The following is a 17,680-nucleotide window of genomic DNA, read 5'->3' on the forward strand; positions in this document are numbered from 1 at the left end:
TTGCAGGAACTGCTGACACACTCCAGCAACATGAGGTCTAGCATTGTCTTGCATTAGGAGGAACCCGGGGCCAACCGCACCAGCATATGGTCTCACAAGGGGTCTGAGGATCTCATATCGGTACCTAATGGCAGTCAGGCTACCTCTGGCGAGCACATGGAGGGCTGTGCGGCCCCCCAAAGAAATGCCACCCCACACCATGACTGACCCACCGCCAAACCGGTCATGCTGGAGGATGTTGCAGGCAGCAGAACGTTCTCCACGGCGTCTCCAGACTCTGTCACGTCTGTCACATGTGCTCAGTGTGAACCTGCTTTCATCTGTGAGGAGCACAGGGTGCCAGTGGCGAATTTGCCAATCTTGGTGTTCTCTGGCAATTGCCAAACGTCCTGCACGGTGTTGGGCTGTAAGCACAACCCCCACCTGTGGACGTCGGGCCCTCATACCACCCTCGGAGTCTGTTTCTGACCGTTTGAGCAGACACATGCACATTTGTGGCCTGCTGGAGGTCCTTTTGCAGGGCTCTGGCAGTGCTCTTCCTGCTCCTCCTTGCACAAAGGCGGAGGTAGCGGTCCTGCTGCTGGGTTGTTGCCCTCCTACGGCCTCCTCCATGTCTCCTGGTGTACTGGTGTACTGGCCTGTCTCACAGAAGTGTGATTGACTTGGCGTTACATTGTGTTGTTTAAGTGTTCCCTTTATTTTTTTGAGCAGTGTATATTCTTAATCCATTCCTTACTTAGATTTGCGTGTATATTGGGTATATGTTGTGAAATGCACAAGCATTTCGCCACACCCGCAATAACATTTGCTAAACACGTGTATGTGACTTGATTTGATCAGCATTCAGGGCTCGAACCACCCAGTTTATATTTCCAATGTAATTATTATCTGAACATTACTTGCAATAAAAGAGGTGGTTGGCACTGCTGAATTAGAATCAAAAAATGCCAAACTGCCTGCTTTTCTGTTGTATCTGCAACATTTTTGTCTGTTCTGAAATTGTCTCTGAAAGGCAACTGATCTCTTGACAGCAAAGTGAAATAGTATCCTATACATTGCCTTCGGAAAGTATTCAGAGCCCTGGACTTTTTCCACATTTTGTTTAGGTTACAGCCTTATTCTAAAATGTATTAAAATAGTCAACCCACACACAATACCGCATAATGACAAAGCAAAAATGTATATTTTTGCAAATTTATAAAAACTAAAAACTATTCAGACCCTTTACTTAGTAATTTGTTGAAGCACATTTGGCAGCAATTACAGCCTCGAGTCTTCTTGGCTATGACACTACAAGCTTGGCACACCTGTATTTGGGGAGTTTCTCCCATTCTTCTCTGCAGATCCTCTCGAGCTCTGTCAGGTTGAATGGGGAGCATTGCTGCAGGTCTCCCCAGAGATGTTCCATCAAGTTAAGTCTGGGCTCTGGCTGGGCCACTCAAGGACATTCAGAGACTTGTCCTGAAGCCACTCCTGCATTGTCTTGGCTGCGTTTAGGGTCATTGTCCTGTTGGAAGGTGTACCTTCGCCCCAGTGAGAACCTTCTCCAGAGCGCTCAGGACTTCATCAAGATCTCTATATTTTGCTCCATTCGTCTTTGCCTCGATCCAGACTCCCCACAGCATGATTCTGCCACCACCATGCTTCACCGTAGGGATGGTGCCAGGTTTCCTCCAGAAGTGACGCTTGGCATTCAGGCCAAAGAGTTTCATCTTGGTTTCAGCAGACCAGAGAATCTTGTTTCTCATGGTCAGAGTCCTTTAGATGACTTTTGGCAAACTCCAAGTGGGCTGTCATGTGCCTTTTACTGAGGAGTGGCTTCCACCTGGCCCTTCTACCATAAAGGCCTGATTGGTGGAGTGCTGCAGAGATGGTTGTCCTTCTGGAAGGTTCTCCCATCACCACAGAGGAACTCTGGAGCTCTGTCAGTGTGACTACTGGGTTCTCAGTCACCTCCCTGACCAAGGCCCTTCTCCCCCGATTGCTCAGTTTGGCCGGGCGACCAATTCTAGGAAGAGTCTAGTAGTTTCAAACTTCTTCCATTTAAGAAGGATGCAGGCCAGTGTGTCCTTTGGGACCTTCAATGCTGCATCATTTATTTTCTACCCTTCCCCAGATCTGTGCCTCAACACAATCCTGTCTCTAATTACAATTAATTCAACCTCATTGCTTGGTTTTTGCTCTGACATGCACTGTCAGCTGTGGGACCTTATATAGACAGGTGTGTGCCTTTCTAAATCATGTCCAATCAATTGAATTTACCACAGGTGGACTCCGATCAAGTTGTAGAAACATCTCAAGGATGATCAATGTAAACAGAATGCACCTGAGCTCAATTACATGTCTCATAGCAAAGGGTCTGAATACTTACGGAAAAAATGTATATTCAAAAAAAATCTAAGGCTGTAATGTAACAAAATTTGGAAATGGTCAAGGGGTCTGAATTCTTTCCGAAGGAACGGTGTTGTTCACAGAAAACCCTAGCAGCAGTGAAATCTCCCCCCACACAGTTAAATGGACCAGATTGCTCAGATATTTCCTTAGATAAGAGTTTCTTTCTCCAGAGGCTGGTGTCCCATGTGCGGAAACAATGGAATCGCCGGCCAGAAGGCCTGATAACAATGCTCTCTGAGAAAAGAGAAGAGACCAGACATAATCAGGCACCCATTAGTGGTGCTCCAGTCTCCTTTTCACCTCATTTAACACCTGATTTACTTAACAAAAGGCACATCTCAATAGGTGGTCCAGGTATGTCATGACATAGCACAAGTAGGGGGGTGGGGGGAGGGGGCTTTCCTCTTTTTTTTTCTCCTCAATTGTTCCTCAAGCAAGGTGGGAGGCAGATGACATCACAAATTCACATCAGACCAACTCATTGAATACCATACTCCTTCAAGTTTGCAGTTGTGTGTAAAAATAACAGATTTTGCTCAAAACATTTTGTTTACCACTTTAGTGCATGTACTTTACTGTATTTATACTTGGGATATCACTTTTCAACAGGAAAGGTTTGAAGACCACTGGAGGATGTCTCTGGGGCCTCAGACTGAGATAAAGCATTCTAATTGAAACATGCTCAGTGTGCCTTTCAAACAGTTAGGATGCGTAATGTGAACCGACAGGCACTCTGGCTTTCATTGTTTATGGGACTCTATAGCTGTATTGTGTCTGGTTGCAGCTCACAGGAGGTAATAGTAAAGTAAAATAATAAGCCTAATGAGTAAGAGTGTTGCGCTAACAATGCCAAGGTCGTGGGTTCAGTTCTTGCAGGGATCAGATAACATGTACTCACTTCTGTAAATTGCTTTGGATAAAAGTGTCTACTATGTGGCCTTAAAAGACAACTATGATCTAATAAAAGTTCATCTCCAGAAGTTCTTGTCTGATTAAAAGGAAAAATATGGCATATTTGTGAATTTGTTCTCTCTCACACAGACATGAACATAGGGTTGCCTTCCCAGACAAAGAGTCTAGGACAAAAAATGTGCATAAGGTTTGCTTGGTGTTGTAAAGGATACTGGCCAGAGTGTTGACTCTGCTTTGTATGGACTTCAATAGCCCTCTCTGGGATGTCATGTTCTCCTTGGTCGCCATGGCAATACTGCAGGGAGAGAAGAAGACAGTGACATACACTACTGTTCAACTGTTTTGGGTCACTTAGAAATGTCCTTGTTTTTGAAAAAAAAAGCCATTTTTTTGTCCCTTAAAATATCAAATTAATCAGAAATACAGTGTAGACATTGTTAACGTCTTATGGCTAGGGACAGTATTGAGTATTTTGGATGAATAAGGTGCCCAGAGTAAACTGCCTGCTACTCAGGCCCAGTTGCTAATATATGTATATTATTAGTAGATTTGGATAGAAAACACTCTGAAGTTTCTAAAACAGTTTGAATGATGTCTGAGTATAACAGAGCTCATAAGGCAGGTAAAAACTGAGAAAAAATCCAACGAGGAAGTGGGAAATCTGAGGTTTGTAGTTTTTCAACTCATTGCCTATCGAATAGTGTCTATGGGTCAAATTGCACTTCCTAAGGCTTCCACTAGAGGTCAACAGTCTTTAGAACCTTGTTTGATGCTTCTACTGTGAAGGAGGGGGGAATGGGAGCTGAATGAGTCAGTGGTCTGAGCTGGTCATGCGTGTTCACGTGGAGTCAACAGAAGTCAGAAATAGCATTATAAATATTAACTTACCTTTGATCATCAGAATGCACTCCCAGGAATCCCAGTTCCACAATAAATGTTTGTTTTGTTTGATAAAGTCCATAATTTATGTCCAAATACCTTCTTGTTGTTTGTGCATTTAGTTCACAAATCTAATTTCATGAGGCGCGATCACTAGGTTCAGACGAAAAGTCAAAAAGTTCAATTAAAGTCCGTAGAAACATGTCAAACGATAAATCTTTAATAATATTCCAACTGGAGAATTCCTTTGTCTTTAGAAATGAAAAGGAACAGAGCTACCTCTCACTGGAGTGAGCATTATCAGCTCATGGCAGACACCTGATTGAAAGACCTCTCATTCCCTCCTCCTTCATTGTAGAAGCCTGAAACAAGGTTCTAAAGACTGTTGACATCTAGTGGAAGCCTTAGGAAGTGCAATATGAACCCATAGACACTGTATTCGATAGCCAATGAGTTGAAAAACTACAAACCTCAGATTTCCCACTTCCTGGTTGGATTTTTTCTCAGGTTTTTGCCTGCCATATGGGTTCTGTTATACTCACAAACATCATTCGAACCGTTTTAGAAACTTCAGAGTGTTTTCTATCCAAATCTACTAATAATATACATATATTAGCAACTGGGCCTTAGTAGCAGTCAGTTTACTCTGGGCACCTTATTCATCCAAGCTACTCAATACTGCCCCCCAGCCATAAGAAGTTAATCAGAACAAGTTCAGCTGTGCTAACATGATGGCAAAGGGTTTTCTAATGATCAATTAGCCTTTTGAAATTATGAACTTGGATTAGCTAACACAACGTGCCATGAGTGATGGTAGCTGATAATGGGCGTTTGTACGCCTATGTAGATATTCCATTAAAAATCTTTCAAAAACAAAAGACATTTCTAAAATGACCCCAAACTTTTTAACGGTAGTTTACATAGGTTAAATAAGAGAGGTGATCCACCCTACAATATCAACCGTGTAAGACTTCTGCTATGTTATAAACAGCTTTTTTCTAGCAGAGAGTATGAGCCACAATTGTGTGTGTAGGTCCCCCAGGTGCAACTACCATGACAGACAGAAGGTGTGTGGAGGAGGAGAAATCCATTGGGGGGGGGGGGGGGGGCTTTCACATTAACTTAAAATGCAGAGAGCATTACAGGGGGAGCTGAGTCACTGAGGACCGGTGGATATTAGCGCACAGGAACACTGAGGCATGTACTGCTACCACACACACACACACAGCGTTTCCCCTAGGTAATTTTTCAGGAGTGGTGGCAAGGGTAGGTGCACACATCATTGTAGAATAATAGTGAAGACACCAAAACTATGAAATAACACATATGGAATCATGTAGTAACCAAAAAGTGTTTTTTTTTAAATGATATGAGAGTCACCCTTTGCCTTGACAGCTTTGCACACGCTTGGCATTCTCAACCAGCTTCACCTGGAATGATTTTCCAACAGTCATGAAGAAGTTCCCACATATGCTGAGCACTTGTTGGCTGCTTTTCCTTCACTCATCCCAAACCATCTCAATTGGGTTGAGGTCGGGTGATTGTAGAGGCCATGTCATCTGATGCTTCACTCCATCACTCTCCTTCGTGGTCAAATAACCCTTACACAGCCTGGAGGTTGGTTGGCTCATTGTCCTGTTGAAAAACAAATGACAGTCGCACTAAGCGCAAACCAGATGGGATGGCATATCACTGCAGAATGCTGTGGTAGCCATGCTGGTTAAGTGAGCCTTGAATTCTAAATAAATCAGACTGTCACCAGCAAAGCACCATAACACCACCTCCTCCATGCTTCATGGCGGGGACCACACATGCGGAGATCATCCGTTCACCTACTCTGCATCTCACAAAGACACGGCGGTTGGAAGCAAAAACCTCAAATTTGGAATCATCAAACCAAAAGGACAGAATTCCACCGGTCTAATGTCCATTGCTCGTGTTTCTTGGCCCAAGCAAGTCTCTTCTTATTGGTGTTCTTTAGTAGTAGTTTCCTTGCAGCAATTCAACCATGAAGCCCTGCTTCACACAGTCTCCTCTGAACAGTTGATGTTGAGATGTGTCTTGTCACTTGAACTCTGAAGCATTAATTTGGGCTGCAATTTCTGAGGCTGATAACTCTAAATAACTTGTCCTTTGAAGCAGAGGTAACTCTGGGTCTTCCTTTCCTGTGGTGGTCCTCATGAGAGTTTTATCATTGCGTTTGATAGTTTCTTGAAGTGCAGTCGCAAAAACCAAAGTTTTTGAAATCTTCCAGATTGACTGACCTTCATGACGTAAAGTAATTTATTTGCTCATTTGAGCTGCCCTTGCCAGAATATAGACTTGGCCTTTTACCAAATAGGGCTGTCTTCTGTATACCACCCCTACCTTGTCACAACACAACTGATTGGCTCAAACGTATTAAGCAAAGAAATTCCACAAATTAACTTTTAACAAGGCACACCTGTTAATTGAAATGCATTCCAGGTGACTACCTTATGAAGCTGGTTGAGAGAATCCAGTTAGTTAAATATATTTTGGCAGTTAACACTCAACTCCTTTTAGCCCCGCAATGGCATATGATGTAGTTAACCCGGCACCTTAATCCACAGCCCAAAACCCCTCTCCCAATGACTTCCCTTATAATGTGCCAAGACCTCAAATAAGACCGTATTTGGCAACATACTGATAGTTGTTTTTAAGTGGAATTCCTGGATTTAAATACAGGTGTATTCAAATGTATTCACTGGCGTTGTGCTCTGGATACAGGCAGACTCTTTTTGGGGGGCAGCGAGGAGAAAAAAGGTTGGGATCAAACAGATGTAAACTATTTATCCCTGGTTACAAATATGGGAACAAATCTGTTGTCGCTAATTGCCTAGCTGCAGGGACAGGTAGGATTACGCAACAGTCTGCCCTGGCCTCAGAGACTGTAATAAGGTGACAACAGTAAAACACGAAAGGGTGTCCTGGGGGACCCCTAGGCCAGGTATGGCCCTTGGTGAGCAGAACCCATGGGGGGGTCAACCAGACTTGTTTACATGGCTGTCAGAACCTAGTATACTGAGCCTGGTTGTCAGATTAGTGACTTGGTCAGGTGAGTGAGCATGTGTGCGTGTTTGGTGTTTTGAGTGAGTTTGACCAAGCAATGATGTGAGTGCACTGTGTGTTTGAGTGTGTATGCATGGGTGTGAGTGTGTTTGATTGAGAAAGTGTAGTTGTTTAAAATTTGTACTCTGTTGTCTTTGTAAGTACAATGTGAGTCTGAGTAAATACAGTAAGCATGTGAAACACCTCTTGCAGGGTATTGCTGACGGGACAATCTCTCTCTATGCCAAGGGTCTAGCTCATATATCATGTTCTCCAGAGTCAGAGGGGAAGACTGATCGCCTCTCTTCCCAAAGCCCAACACTGCTGACGGACTGTAACACTGGGCCAGCGTTAGCGCTACGCTAATGTGCTACTGGCAATCAGAGCTGCTATCTGATAGGGGCTAGTCTAATGCTAACTCATACACACATCGACTCAACCTGGCTGAACACCAGCTCAATGCTAAACTAGCTTAGCTCATCACCGTTAGCATCTCAAGGAAAATGACCTAAAGTAAACTCGCTGTGGGCCTTCTAGATATGTTTATTGAGACCAATTCTCGCCAGTCTAACTGCAATTTGAAAGACCTAAATATGGAGATGTTAATGTAACTACCACAAACAGCATTTTTGTGCTGTAAGAATCTCACCCTTTCCTTTGGGGCACTCACTGGAGTACCTATATATATATATATATATATGATTTATTTATGTGTCTTAATATGCAATCAGGTTTTAAGACCCTTTCACAGGTTGGAGATAACACCTGCAATGTTTTGAGAGTAACAGTTGATCAGGTACTCCAGTGAGTATGAGTATGAATATGAAATATATATATATATATATATTCGTCCCCACAGGGCATAATAACACAAATAATCAAGAGAACAAAGAAATAAGCTTCATTATCTTCTCGCTGTGTGCGTGTGTCTTGTTAGGCGTGTTCAAGACTTTGGGAGAACCAGTAATGATGGTGACTTTCTCATCCAGTGTAATTTTCTGCTTCACTTAAACAAGAGGAAGGAGAGTGGGAGAGGGAGGCTGGGGGGGCTGGACGGGAAGAGGCGCTGCATGGCTCACAAGTCCACTTAATGAAGCACCTGCGCCAGTAGCCTCCCCTATGGGCAGCAATCTGTGGGTGGACTGCGGCAAGGAGAGAAGATGGATAGGAGGGGGAGGGAGGGAAGGATGGATAGATGGAGGGTGGGTGGGTGAAGGAGGTTGGGCTGGTTGGCCACACATGACTGGGGACACCCCTTATGGCATATGAGGCAGAGGCAACAGGGAGGCTGAGATGGTGGGAGGGATAGCGGCATAGTCCACTTCCTCTCTCCTCAAACTGTGCTTGACCATATCAGCCCACTTAGGCCTGAAAGCTGATCTTGTATCCATCTCTGGGGTAATGGTGTAATCTCTTCATCTAATGGTGTCACAGTGGATGTTAAGAGGTGGGGTCAGAAGCAAAGCGCTCCACACAGGTCACCATCTGATTTGTCAGGATCACTATTGTCTCTGTACTCGACTCTTTAGACTTCACCTCATGCCCATGGAGATGTCTAACATCCAATGTAGCTATGTGGAGGAAATTAATATTCACGACATACTATGCTGTTTTTTTCTTAAATATTGTACGTTGTCATATGGGAGTATTGTTTACTGATACAAACTTGTCTTGTGTGACACCGCAGTGTGAGCTTCTGTGTTTACGATCGGCAGGAATTTAGCTACGTGGGAATTGCAGGGGAAAAAAAGAGAATTCAGCTAACTGTCACATGACAAGAAGATGTACTTTCTATAAAAGGAGAAAGCCAACTCTGTTCGTTGGGCTTTAACTGTGTAAGGTGAGTGGATTGTTAAACTGCTCCATTTTTGCATATCTTATAATAAAGTTGTTTGAAAGAATCTTCAGTCCCTCTTCCTATAGAATTTTTACCACACCAACCCCTGTGGTAGCAATTCTATAGGTTGTGGTATAATATATTCTACAATGTAGAAAATAGTAAAAATAAAGGAAAACCCTTGAATGACAAGGTGTTTCCAAACTTTTGACTGGTACTGATATATATATATATATCAGTACCAGTCAAAAGTTTGGAAACACCTTGTCATTCAAGGGTTTTCCTTTATTTTTACTATTTTCTACATTGTAGAATAGTAGTGAATACATCAAAACTATGAAATAACATACGGAATCATGTAGTAACCAAAAAAGTTTTAAAAACAAATCCAAATAAACATACATTTACATCTTAGATTCTTCAAAGTAGCCACCCTTTGCCTTGATGAAAGCTTTGCACACTCTCAACCAGCTTCACCTGGAATGCTTTCCCAACAGTCTTGAAGAAATTCCCACATATGATGAACATGTGTTGGCTGCTTTTCCTTCACTCTGCAGTCCAACTCATCCCAAACCATCTCAACTGGGTTGAGGTCAGGTGATCGTGGGGGCCAGGTCATCTGATGAAGCACTCCATCACTCTCCTTCTTGGTCAAATAGCCCTTACACAGCCTGGAGGTGTGTTGGGTCATTGTCTTGTTGAAAAAAAATTATAGTCCCACTAAGCGCAAACCACATGGGATGGTGTATCGCTGCAGAATGCTATGGTAGCTATGCTATGCTGGTTAAGTGTGCTTGAAATCTAAATAAATCACTGACCTTGTCACCAGCAAAGCACCCCCCCACCATCACACCTCCATGCTTCACGGTGGGAACCACATATGCGGAGATCATCCGTTCACCTACTCTGCGTCTTACAAAGACAAGGCGGTTGGAACCAAAAATCTCAGATTTGGACTCATCAAACCAAAGGACAGATTTCCACTGGTCTAATGTCCATTCCTCATGTTTCTTGGCCCAAGCAAGTCATCTTACTGGTGTCCTTTAGTAGTGGTTTCTTTGGAGCAATTTGACCATGAAACCCTGATTCAAGCAGTTTCCTCTGAACAGTTGAAGTTGAGATGTGTGTTACTTGAACTCTGAAGCATTAATTTGGGCTGCAATTCCTGAGGCTGGTAACTAATGAACTTATCCTCTGCAGCAGAGGTAACTCTGGGTCTTGCTTTCCTGTGGCAGTCCTCATGAGAGAGTTTCATCAAAGCTCTTGATGGTTTTTGCAACTGCATTTGAAGAACCTTTCAAAGTTCTTGACATTTTCAGGATTGACTGACCTTCATGTCTTAAAGTAATGTCTTTGCTTATTTGAGCGGGTCTTGCCATAACATAGACTTGGTCTTTTACCAAATAGGGCCGTCTTCTGTATACCACCCCTACCTGTCACAACACAACTGATTGGCTCAAACGCATTGAGGAAAGAAATTCCACAGAAATTAACTTGCAAAGGCACACCTGTTAATTGAAATGCATTCCAGGTGACTACCTCATGAAGCTGGCTGAGAGAATCCAAAGAGTGTGCAAAGCTGTCATCAAGGCAAAGGGTGGCTACTTCGAAGAATCTCAAATATATTTTGATTTGTTTAACACTTTTCTGCTTACTAAATCATTCCTTACGTTATTTCACAGTTTTGATGTCGTCACTATTATTCTACAATGTAGAAAATAGTAAAAATAAAGAGAAACCCTTGCATGAGTAGGTTTGTCCAAACTTTGACTGGTACTGTATATGTGTGAGTGTGTGTGAGTGCCTATACTCGTGGGTACCGAAAAAAAAATACATCCCAAAAAGGATAGTAAAACAAGGAAAATTCTCCCTCGTGGGAATATTTCCCAGTTACTTTAGGCTTAGAGGTTAGGTTTAGGGTTACAATTAGGGGTAATGGTTAGGTTTAAGGGTCCGGGAAAATTGGATTTTGAATGGAAATACATTTTAGGTCCCCACAATGATAATAAAACATATGCTGTGTGAGAGAGAATGTCTGTCTGCAATAGGCTTACCTTATTGTGTCATCCATCAGGCGGTCAGAGCTGCAAGGAGAGAGAGGAGAAAAGAGAAGGAGATGGTTAGTTTCTGAGGTGAGACAGCAGCAGTGTGGTGATATGGGGGAGACTGACTGACTTTATCTCCACATCTCTCTGGGAGTCAGGACCAGGGAAGGAGCAATCGATGCCAAGCTACCCAGAGTTCTGATCAGGTCCATGGGCTCGCTGCGCTTGGCTGGGAACCCCCTTCCCTCCCTCCCTCCCCAGCAGCACCCAGCCTAACAGAGCCGATGAGCTGAAATACTCAACTTTGATTTATGTTGTGGGCCTTCATTCAAATTTCTCATTGACTTCAATGCATGATTTACAAGAAAATACAGAGTTGCTTTTGTGCATTTTGAGTTAGGATGAGGAACCACTGAATGTATCACAGGGCACAGATGGGGTCATAAATACCAAATGATTTGATGGGATTGCTTATGACAGCTGTTATGTCACCTTTATGACAGCTCTATGGCATTGCATTCACTGAGGTGAAAGGTCACATGAAACATTCATAACAGGAGTCATGTCCTGTCCACACACATCAGCCTGCAGTCAGGGATAGCATTGTCAACACAGTATGGTACTACTATGGCTTTCTCTATAGTCGACAGAGTAGACTTTATTAGCTACAGCAGCATTGCGGTTATCTTCACAAATCAAATATTTCTTGAATCAAAAAACATATTCCTAACAGATATATAATGTCATCTTGTCAATTTTTTTAAACTAAAAACAACCTCTCTCAGAGGCGCATAAAACAGTGTTAAATAAATCTTCGGCCTAATTCTTTAGAATGTCATGTCATTGTCAGGTGGTTTCAGGGGAGGTGTGGAAAACATATCTATACTGTGATCTGTCCATCCATCTCTACATCTCATAAAAAGGAGGAATGACTAACAGGTTTCAGCTCCATTACATGTATAATATGTAGAAGCAAGAGAAAGGCCGCACTAAGCTCCTAAAGTGCTTACCTTCACTCTCTCCCTCCAACCCTCGCTCTGCATGACCAGACAGGAGGGGGTCGAAGGAGGGAGGGGGTGAGAAACCCTCTCCTGAATGTACAGTTGAAGTCGGAGGTTTACATACACTTAGGTTGGAGTCATTAAAACTTGTTTTTCAACCAGGCTACAAATGTCTTGTTAACAAACTATAGTTTTGGCAAGTCGGTTAGGACATCTACTTTGTGCATGACAAGTAATTATTCCAACAATAGTTTACAGACAGATTATTTCACTGTATCACAATTCCAGTGGGTCAGAAGTTTACAAACACTAAGTTGATTGTGCCTTTAAACAACTTGGAAAATTCCAGAAAATTATGGACATGGCTTTAGAAGCTTCTCATTTACTCAAATTATGTCAATTAGCCTATTGGAGGTGTACCTGTGGATGTATTTCATGGCATACCTTCAAACTCAGTGCTTCTTTGTTTGACATCATGGGAAAATCAAAATAAATCAGCCAAGACCCCAGAAAAAAAATTATAGACCTCCACAAGTCTGGTTTATCCTCGGGAGCAATTTCCAAAATGCCTGAAGGTACCACGTTCATCTGTACAAACAATAGTAAACAAGTATAAACACCATGGGACCATGCAGCTGTCATACCGCTCAGGAAGGAGACGTGTTCTGTCTCCTAGAGATGAACGTACTTGTGTGAAAATTTCAAATCAATCCCAGAACAACAGCAAAGGACCTTGTGAAGATGCTGGAGGAAACAGGTACAAAAGTATCTATATCCACAGTAAGACAAGTCCTATATCGACATAACCTGAAAGGCCGCTCAGCAAGGAAAAAGCCACTGCTCCAAAACCGCCATAAAAAAGCCAGACTGCAACTGCACATGGGGACAAAGATTGTACTTTTTGGAGAAATGTCCTGCGGTCTGATGAAACAAATATATACAGTGCCTTGCGAAAGTATTCGGCCCCCTTGAACTTTGCGACCTTTTGCCACATTTCAGGCTTCAAACATAAAGATATAAAACTGTATTTTTTTGTGAAGAATCAACAACAAGTGGGACACAATCATGAAGTGGAACGACATTTATTGGATATTTCAAACTTTTTTAACAAATCAAAAACTGAAAAATTGGGCGTGCAAAATTATTCAGCCCCTTTACTTTCAGTGCAGCAAACTCTCTCCAGAAGTTCAGTGAGGATCTCTGAATGATCCAATGTTGACCTAAATGACTAATGATGATAAATACAATCCACCTGTGTGTAATCAAGTCTCCGTATAAATGCACCTGCACTGTGATAGTCTCAGAGGTCCGTTAAAAGCGCAGAGAGCATCATGAAGAACAAGGAACACACCAGGCAGGTCCGAGATACTGTTGTGAAGAAGTTTAAAGCCGGATTTGGATACAAAAAGATTTCCCAAGCTTTAAACATCCCAAGGAGCACTGTGCAAGCGATAATATTGAAATGGAAGGAGTATCAGACCACTGCAAATCTACCAAGACCTGGCCGTCCCTCTAAACTTTCAGCTCATACAAGGAGAAGACTGATCAGAGATGCAGCCAAGAGGCCCATGATCACTCTGGATGAACTGCAGAGATCTACAGCTGAGGTGGGAGACTCTGTCCATAGGACAACATTCAGTCGTATATTGCACAAATCTGGCCTTTATGGAAGAGTGGCAAGAAGAAAGCCATTTCTTAAAGATATCCATAAAAAGTGTCGTTTAAAGTTTGCCACAAGCCACCTGGGAGACACACAAAACATGTGGAAGAAGGTGCTCTGGTCAGATGAAACCAAAATGGAACTTTTTGGCAACAATGCAAAACGTTATGTTTAGCGTAAAAGCAACACAGCTCATCACCCTGAACACACCATCCCCACTGTCAAACATGGTGGTGGCAGCATCATGGTTTGGGCCTGCTTTTCTTCAGCAGGGACAGGGAAGATGGTTAAAATTGATGGGAAGATGGATGGAGCCAAATACAGGACCATTCTGGAAGAAAACCTGATGGAGTCTGCAAAAGACCTGAGACTGGGACGGAGATTTGTCTTCCAACAAGACAATGATCCAAAACATAAAGCAAAATCTACAATGGAATGGTTCAAAAATAAACATATCCAGGTGTTAGAATGGCCAAGTCAAAGTCCAGACCTGAATCCAATCGAGAATCTGTGGAAAGAACTGAAAACTGCTGTTCACAAATGCTCTCCATCCAACCTCACTGAGCTCGAGCTGTTTTGCAAGGATGAATGGGAAAAAATGTCAGTCTCTCGATGTGCAAAACTGATAGAGACATACCCGAAGCGACTTACAGCTGTAATCGCAGCAAAAGGTGGCGCTACAAAGTATTAACTTAAGGGGGCTGAATAATTTTGCACGGCCAATTTTTCAGTTTTTGATTTGTAAAAAAAGTTTGAAATATCCAATAAATGTCGTTCCACTTCATGATTGTGTCCCACTTGTTGTTGATTCTTCACAAAAAAATACAGTTTTATATCTTTATGTTTGAAGCCTGAAATGTGGCAAAAGGTCGCAAAGTTCAAGGGGGCCGAATACTTTCGCAAGGCACTGTAATTGTTTGGCCATAATGACCATCATTATGTTTGGAAGAAAAGGGGGGAGACTTGCAAGCTGAAGAACACCATCCCAACCATGAAACATTGGGGTGCCAGCATCATGTTGTGGGGGTGCTTTGCTGCAGGAGGGACTGGTACACTTCACAAAATAGATGGCATCATGAGAAAGGAAAATTGTGTGAATATATTGAAGCAACATCTCAAGACATCAGTCAGGAAGTTAAAGCTTGGTCGCAAATGGGTCTTCCAAATGGACAATGACCCCGAGCATACTTCCAAAGTTGTGACAAAATGGCTTAAGGACAACAAAGTCAAGGTATTGGAGTGGCCATCACAAAGCCCTGACCTCAACCCTATAGAACATTTGTGGGCAGAACTGAAAAAGCGTGTGCAAGCAAGGAGGCCTACAAACCTGACTCAGTTATACCAGCTCTGTCAGGAGGAATGGGCCAAAATTCACCCAACTTATTGTGGGAAGCTTGTGGAAGGCTACCTGAAACGTTTGACCCAAGCTAAACAATATAAAGGCAATGCTACCAAATTCTAAATGAGTGTATGTAAACTTCTGACCCACTGGGAATGTGATGAAAGAAATAAAAGCTGAAATAAATCTCTACTATTATTTTGACCTTTCATATTCTTAAAATAAAAGTGGTGATCCTACTTCAACTGTATGCATGTATTCCTACCACTCCTGACTTCCTACTACCCATGGTACCTCATCCTATCCCAGTCTTGTTGTTTATGTGGGGTGTCACCTCATACGGTGTCAGCCAACCCATTGAAGACAAAGCCTGTGAGATTAGCACTGTTAGCACTGTGCTGCTAATTGTTATTAATGGCCCCAGTTGCTGCTGACGAGGCACTTTACTAGATCTCTCCTTCTCTCAAGCTATAGTCTCTCTCCCTGTCCTATATTGTTACAAAGCTCTCTTTAGGCAGCAGCATGGAAATGGTTAACTCCCTAATTTCCCATAACATCATCTCTCTCTCTTTCAGCTAGCCTAGCATTAACACCCCAGGTAACACTTTGCATGCTAATGCTGCATAACCAGACAGGGGGAAGGAGGGAGGGATGGAAGGGGATGAGGGACCCTCTCCTGAATGTATATCTGAGAGGTGTGCTATATCATTTTCACTGTCAGTCAAAGTCAGGCTTACATCATAGCACCTAAATTCACCTGGTCAGTCTAGGTCATTGAAAGAGCAGGTGTTCAATAACGTTTTGTAAACTCAGTGTATACTGGACTTGAATATGAACACAGCCAAAATAGTACCATTCCTAACCTCTTACTGTCCACAGTTTATTTATTTATTTTACCTTTATTTAACTAGGCAAGTCAGTTAAGAACAAATTCTTATTTTCAATGACGGCCTAGGAACAGTGGGTTAACTGCCTGTTCAGGGGCAGAACGACAGATTTTTACCTTGTCAGCTCGGGGATTCGAACTTGCAACCTTTCGGTTACTAGTCCAACGCTCTAACCACTAGGCTACCCAGTTCCCAATCCTATCCTTCAAACAAATAGCTTTGCCATCATCCCTAGCCCCCATCACTGTGACACAGTACCAATCACCTCAGAGCTCATCTTCAGACACAGCTAATAGCCTGTTTAGCTGGTGTGTCACCTCATACAGTGTTATTCATCTGCAGTCAACCCGTTGATGACATATTAAGCCTATGAGCACTGTTAGCAATGTGCTGCTAATTGTTATAAATGGTCCGTTACTGCTGACGAGGCCCTTTACTCCGTCTCTCTTCCTGTCCTTCAGCAATTGTCTCAGTGACATTGGACCCCCCATTTTGTGGTTGTACAGAGAGCCTCAAAAACAGGTAAATTACTACGAGCTTACCCTAGACTCATTCATCTACATTAAGTCAAATGAATAAAAGTGTAGGCTGCCTTTCACCTAGGGTGGGAGTTCTGTAACTAAGTATTTATTGATGAACCAAACACAAACAAGTCTTTATTGCTATTATCCCATATTTTTGTTACAGAGCTCTCTTTAGGCAACAGCATGGAACTGGCCAACTCCCTCATTTCCCCTAAGATCACAGAAAATTCCAAAATGAAGTTGACGTTCCATTCTCCCTCCCCCAGTTTAACTTGAACACATTTGTCGGATGGCTGTCCTTTGTAGGTGTGATGAGATAATGGCTAACGTGGTGAAGTGGCTCAACAGACAGAAATAATGTTGTGAATCTGAACTACAGTGAATGCAACACAGCCAGCTGCACACAGAGACCAGGCACTGCTTCACAGTGTCTCAAATGGCACCCTATTCCCTATATTAGACAGTGAACTACTTTTGACAGGCCCTGGTCAAAAGTAGTGCACTATATAGGGAATAAGGTGCCATTTCTTCACAGTGGAAGACAGAAGAGCCAGGAAGCATTGCACTTCCTGTATATATTACAGCATTATGGATGCCTGTTAGAATGGAGCTAATGGTGGTGGGATGGGATGACTGTTACAGTATATGGGCAATGGGCAGCATCTTACAATAAATAATGCTGTAATGGAAATACTGTACGCATACTGAAGACAAGGCAATCTGCTGCACCTGTAGCTCTGTGTGGCTTTTAAAAAAGGAGCACCCCCGCCCCACCCTTTTCCTGAACCGACCGACCGAGAGTGTGTGTGTGTGTGGGGACAGGTTAATTAATCCCGAGGTATATTGTTGTGATGTTGATGGAACCAGGCAGTAACATCTAAGCTAGAGATAATGAGGTTTAGCTGGAGCCAGTCAGAATAAATAATTTGTTTGGTCTTCCAGGCCCTGAATGACTAAGAGGGATGGGCTCAGGAGAACCAGGATCTTGCTCCCCTGAGTAGGAGAGTCCCCAGAGTCTTCTTCCCTACCCTGGAGGAAGAGGGCATGGCGAGAACTCTCCTCCATCTAGTTCCACAGAGCCTAATAACCTCTGAGCAGGCACACATATTCTTCTAGTGTCACAGTCCCCCCCT

The 17,680-nt window shown here is 42.9% G+C and overlaps 1 protein-coding gene across 3 annotated transcripts in view; it reads right to left on the minus strand.

Moving 5' to 3' along the window:
- The window catches only part of LOC109875582 (Golgi SNAP receptor complex member 1), a 50,314-nt gene that overhangs the window by 4,341 nt on the left and 28,293 nt on the right, over positions 1–17,680 (minus strand). For all 3 annotated transcript variants that reach the window (XM_020467936.2, XM_020467937.2, XM_020467938.2), the window contains 2 exons: positions 11,146–11,175; positions 3,519–3,601 (listed from right to left, as the gene is read on the minus strand). In XM_020467936.2, coding sequence (XP_020323525.1) covers positions 3,519–3,601; positions 11,146–11,175 — 113 coding nt within the window. The remainder of the gene's footprint in view (positions 1–3,518; positions 3,602–11,145; positions 11,176–17,680) is intronic.

Source organism: Oncorhynchus kisutch, linkage group LG18 (assembly GCF_002021735.2).
Source record: "Oncorhynchus kisutch isolate 150728-3 linkage group LG18, Okis_V2, whole genome shotgun sequence".
Taxonomy (NCBI): Eukaryota; Metazoa; Chordata; class Actinopteri; order Salmoniformes; family Salmonidae; genus Oncorhynchus; species Oncorhynchus kisutch.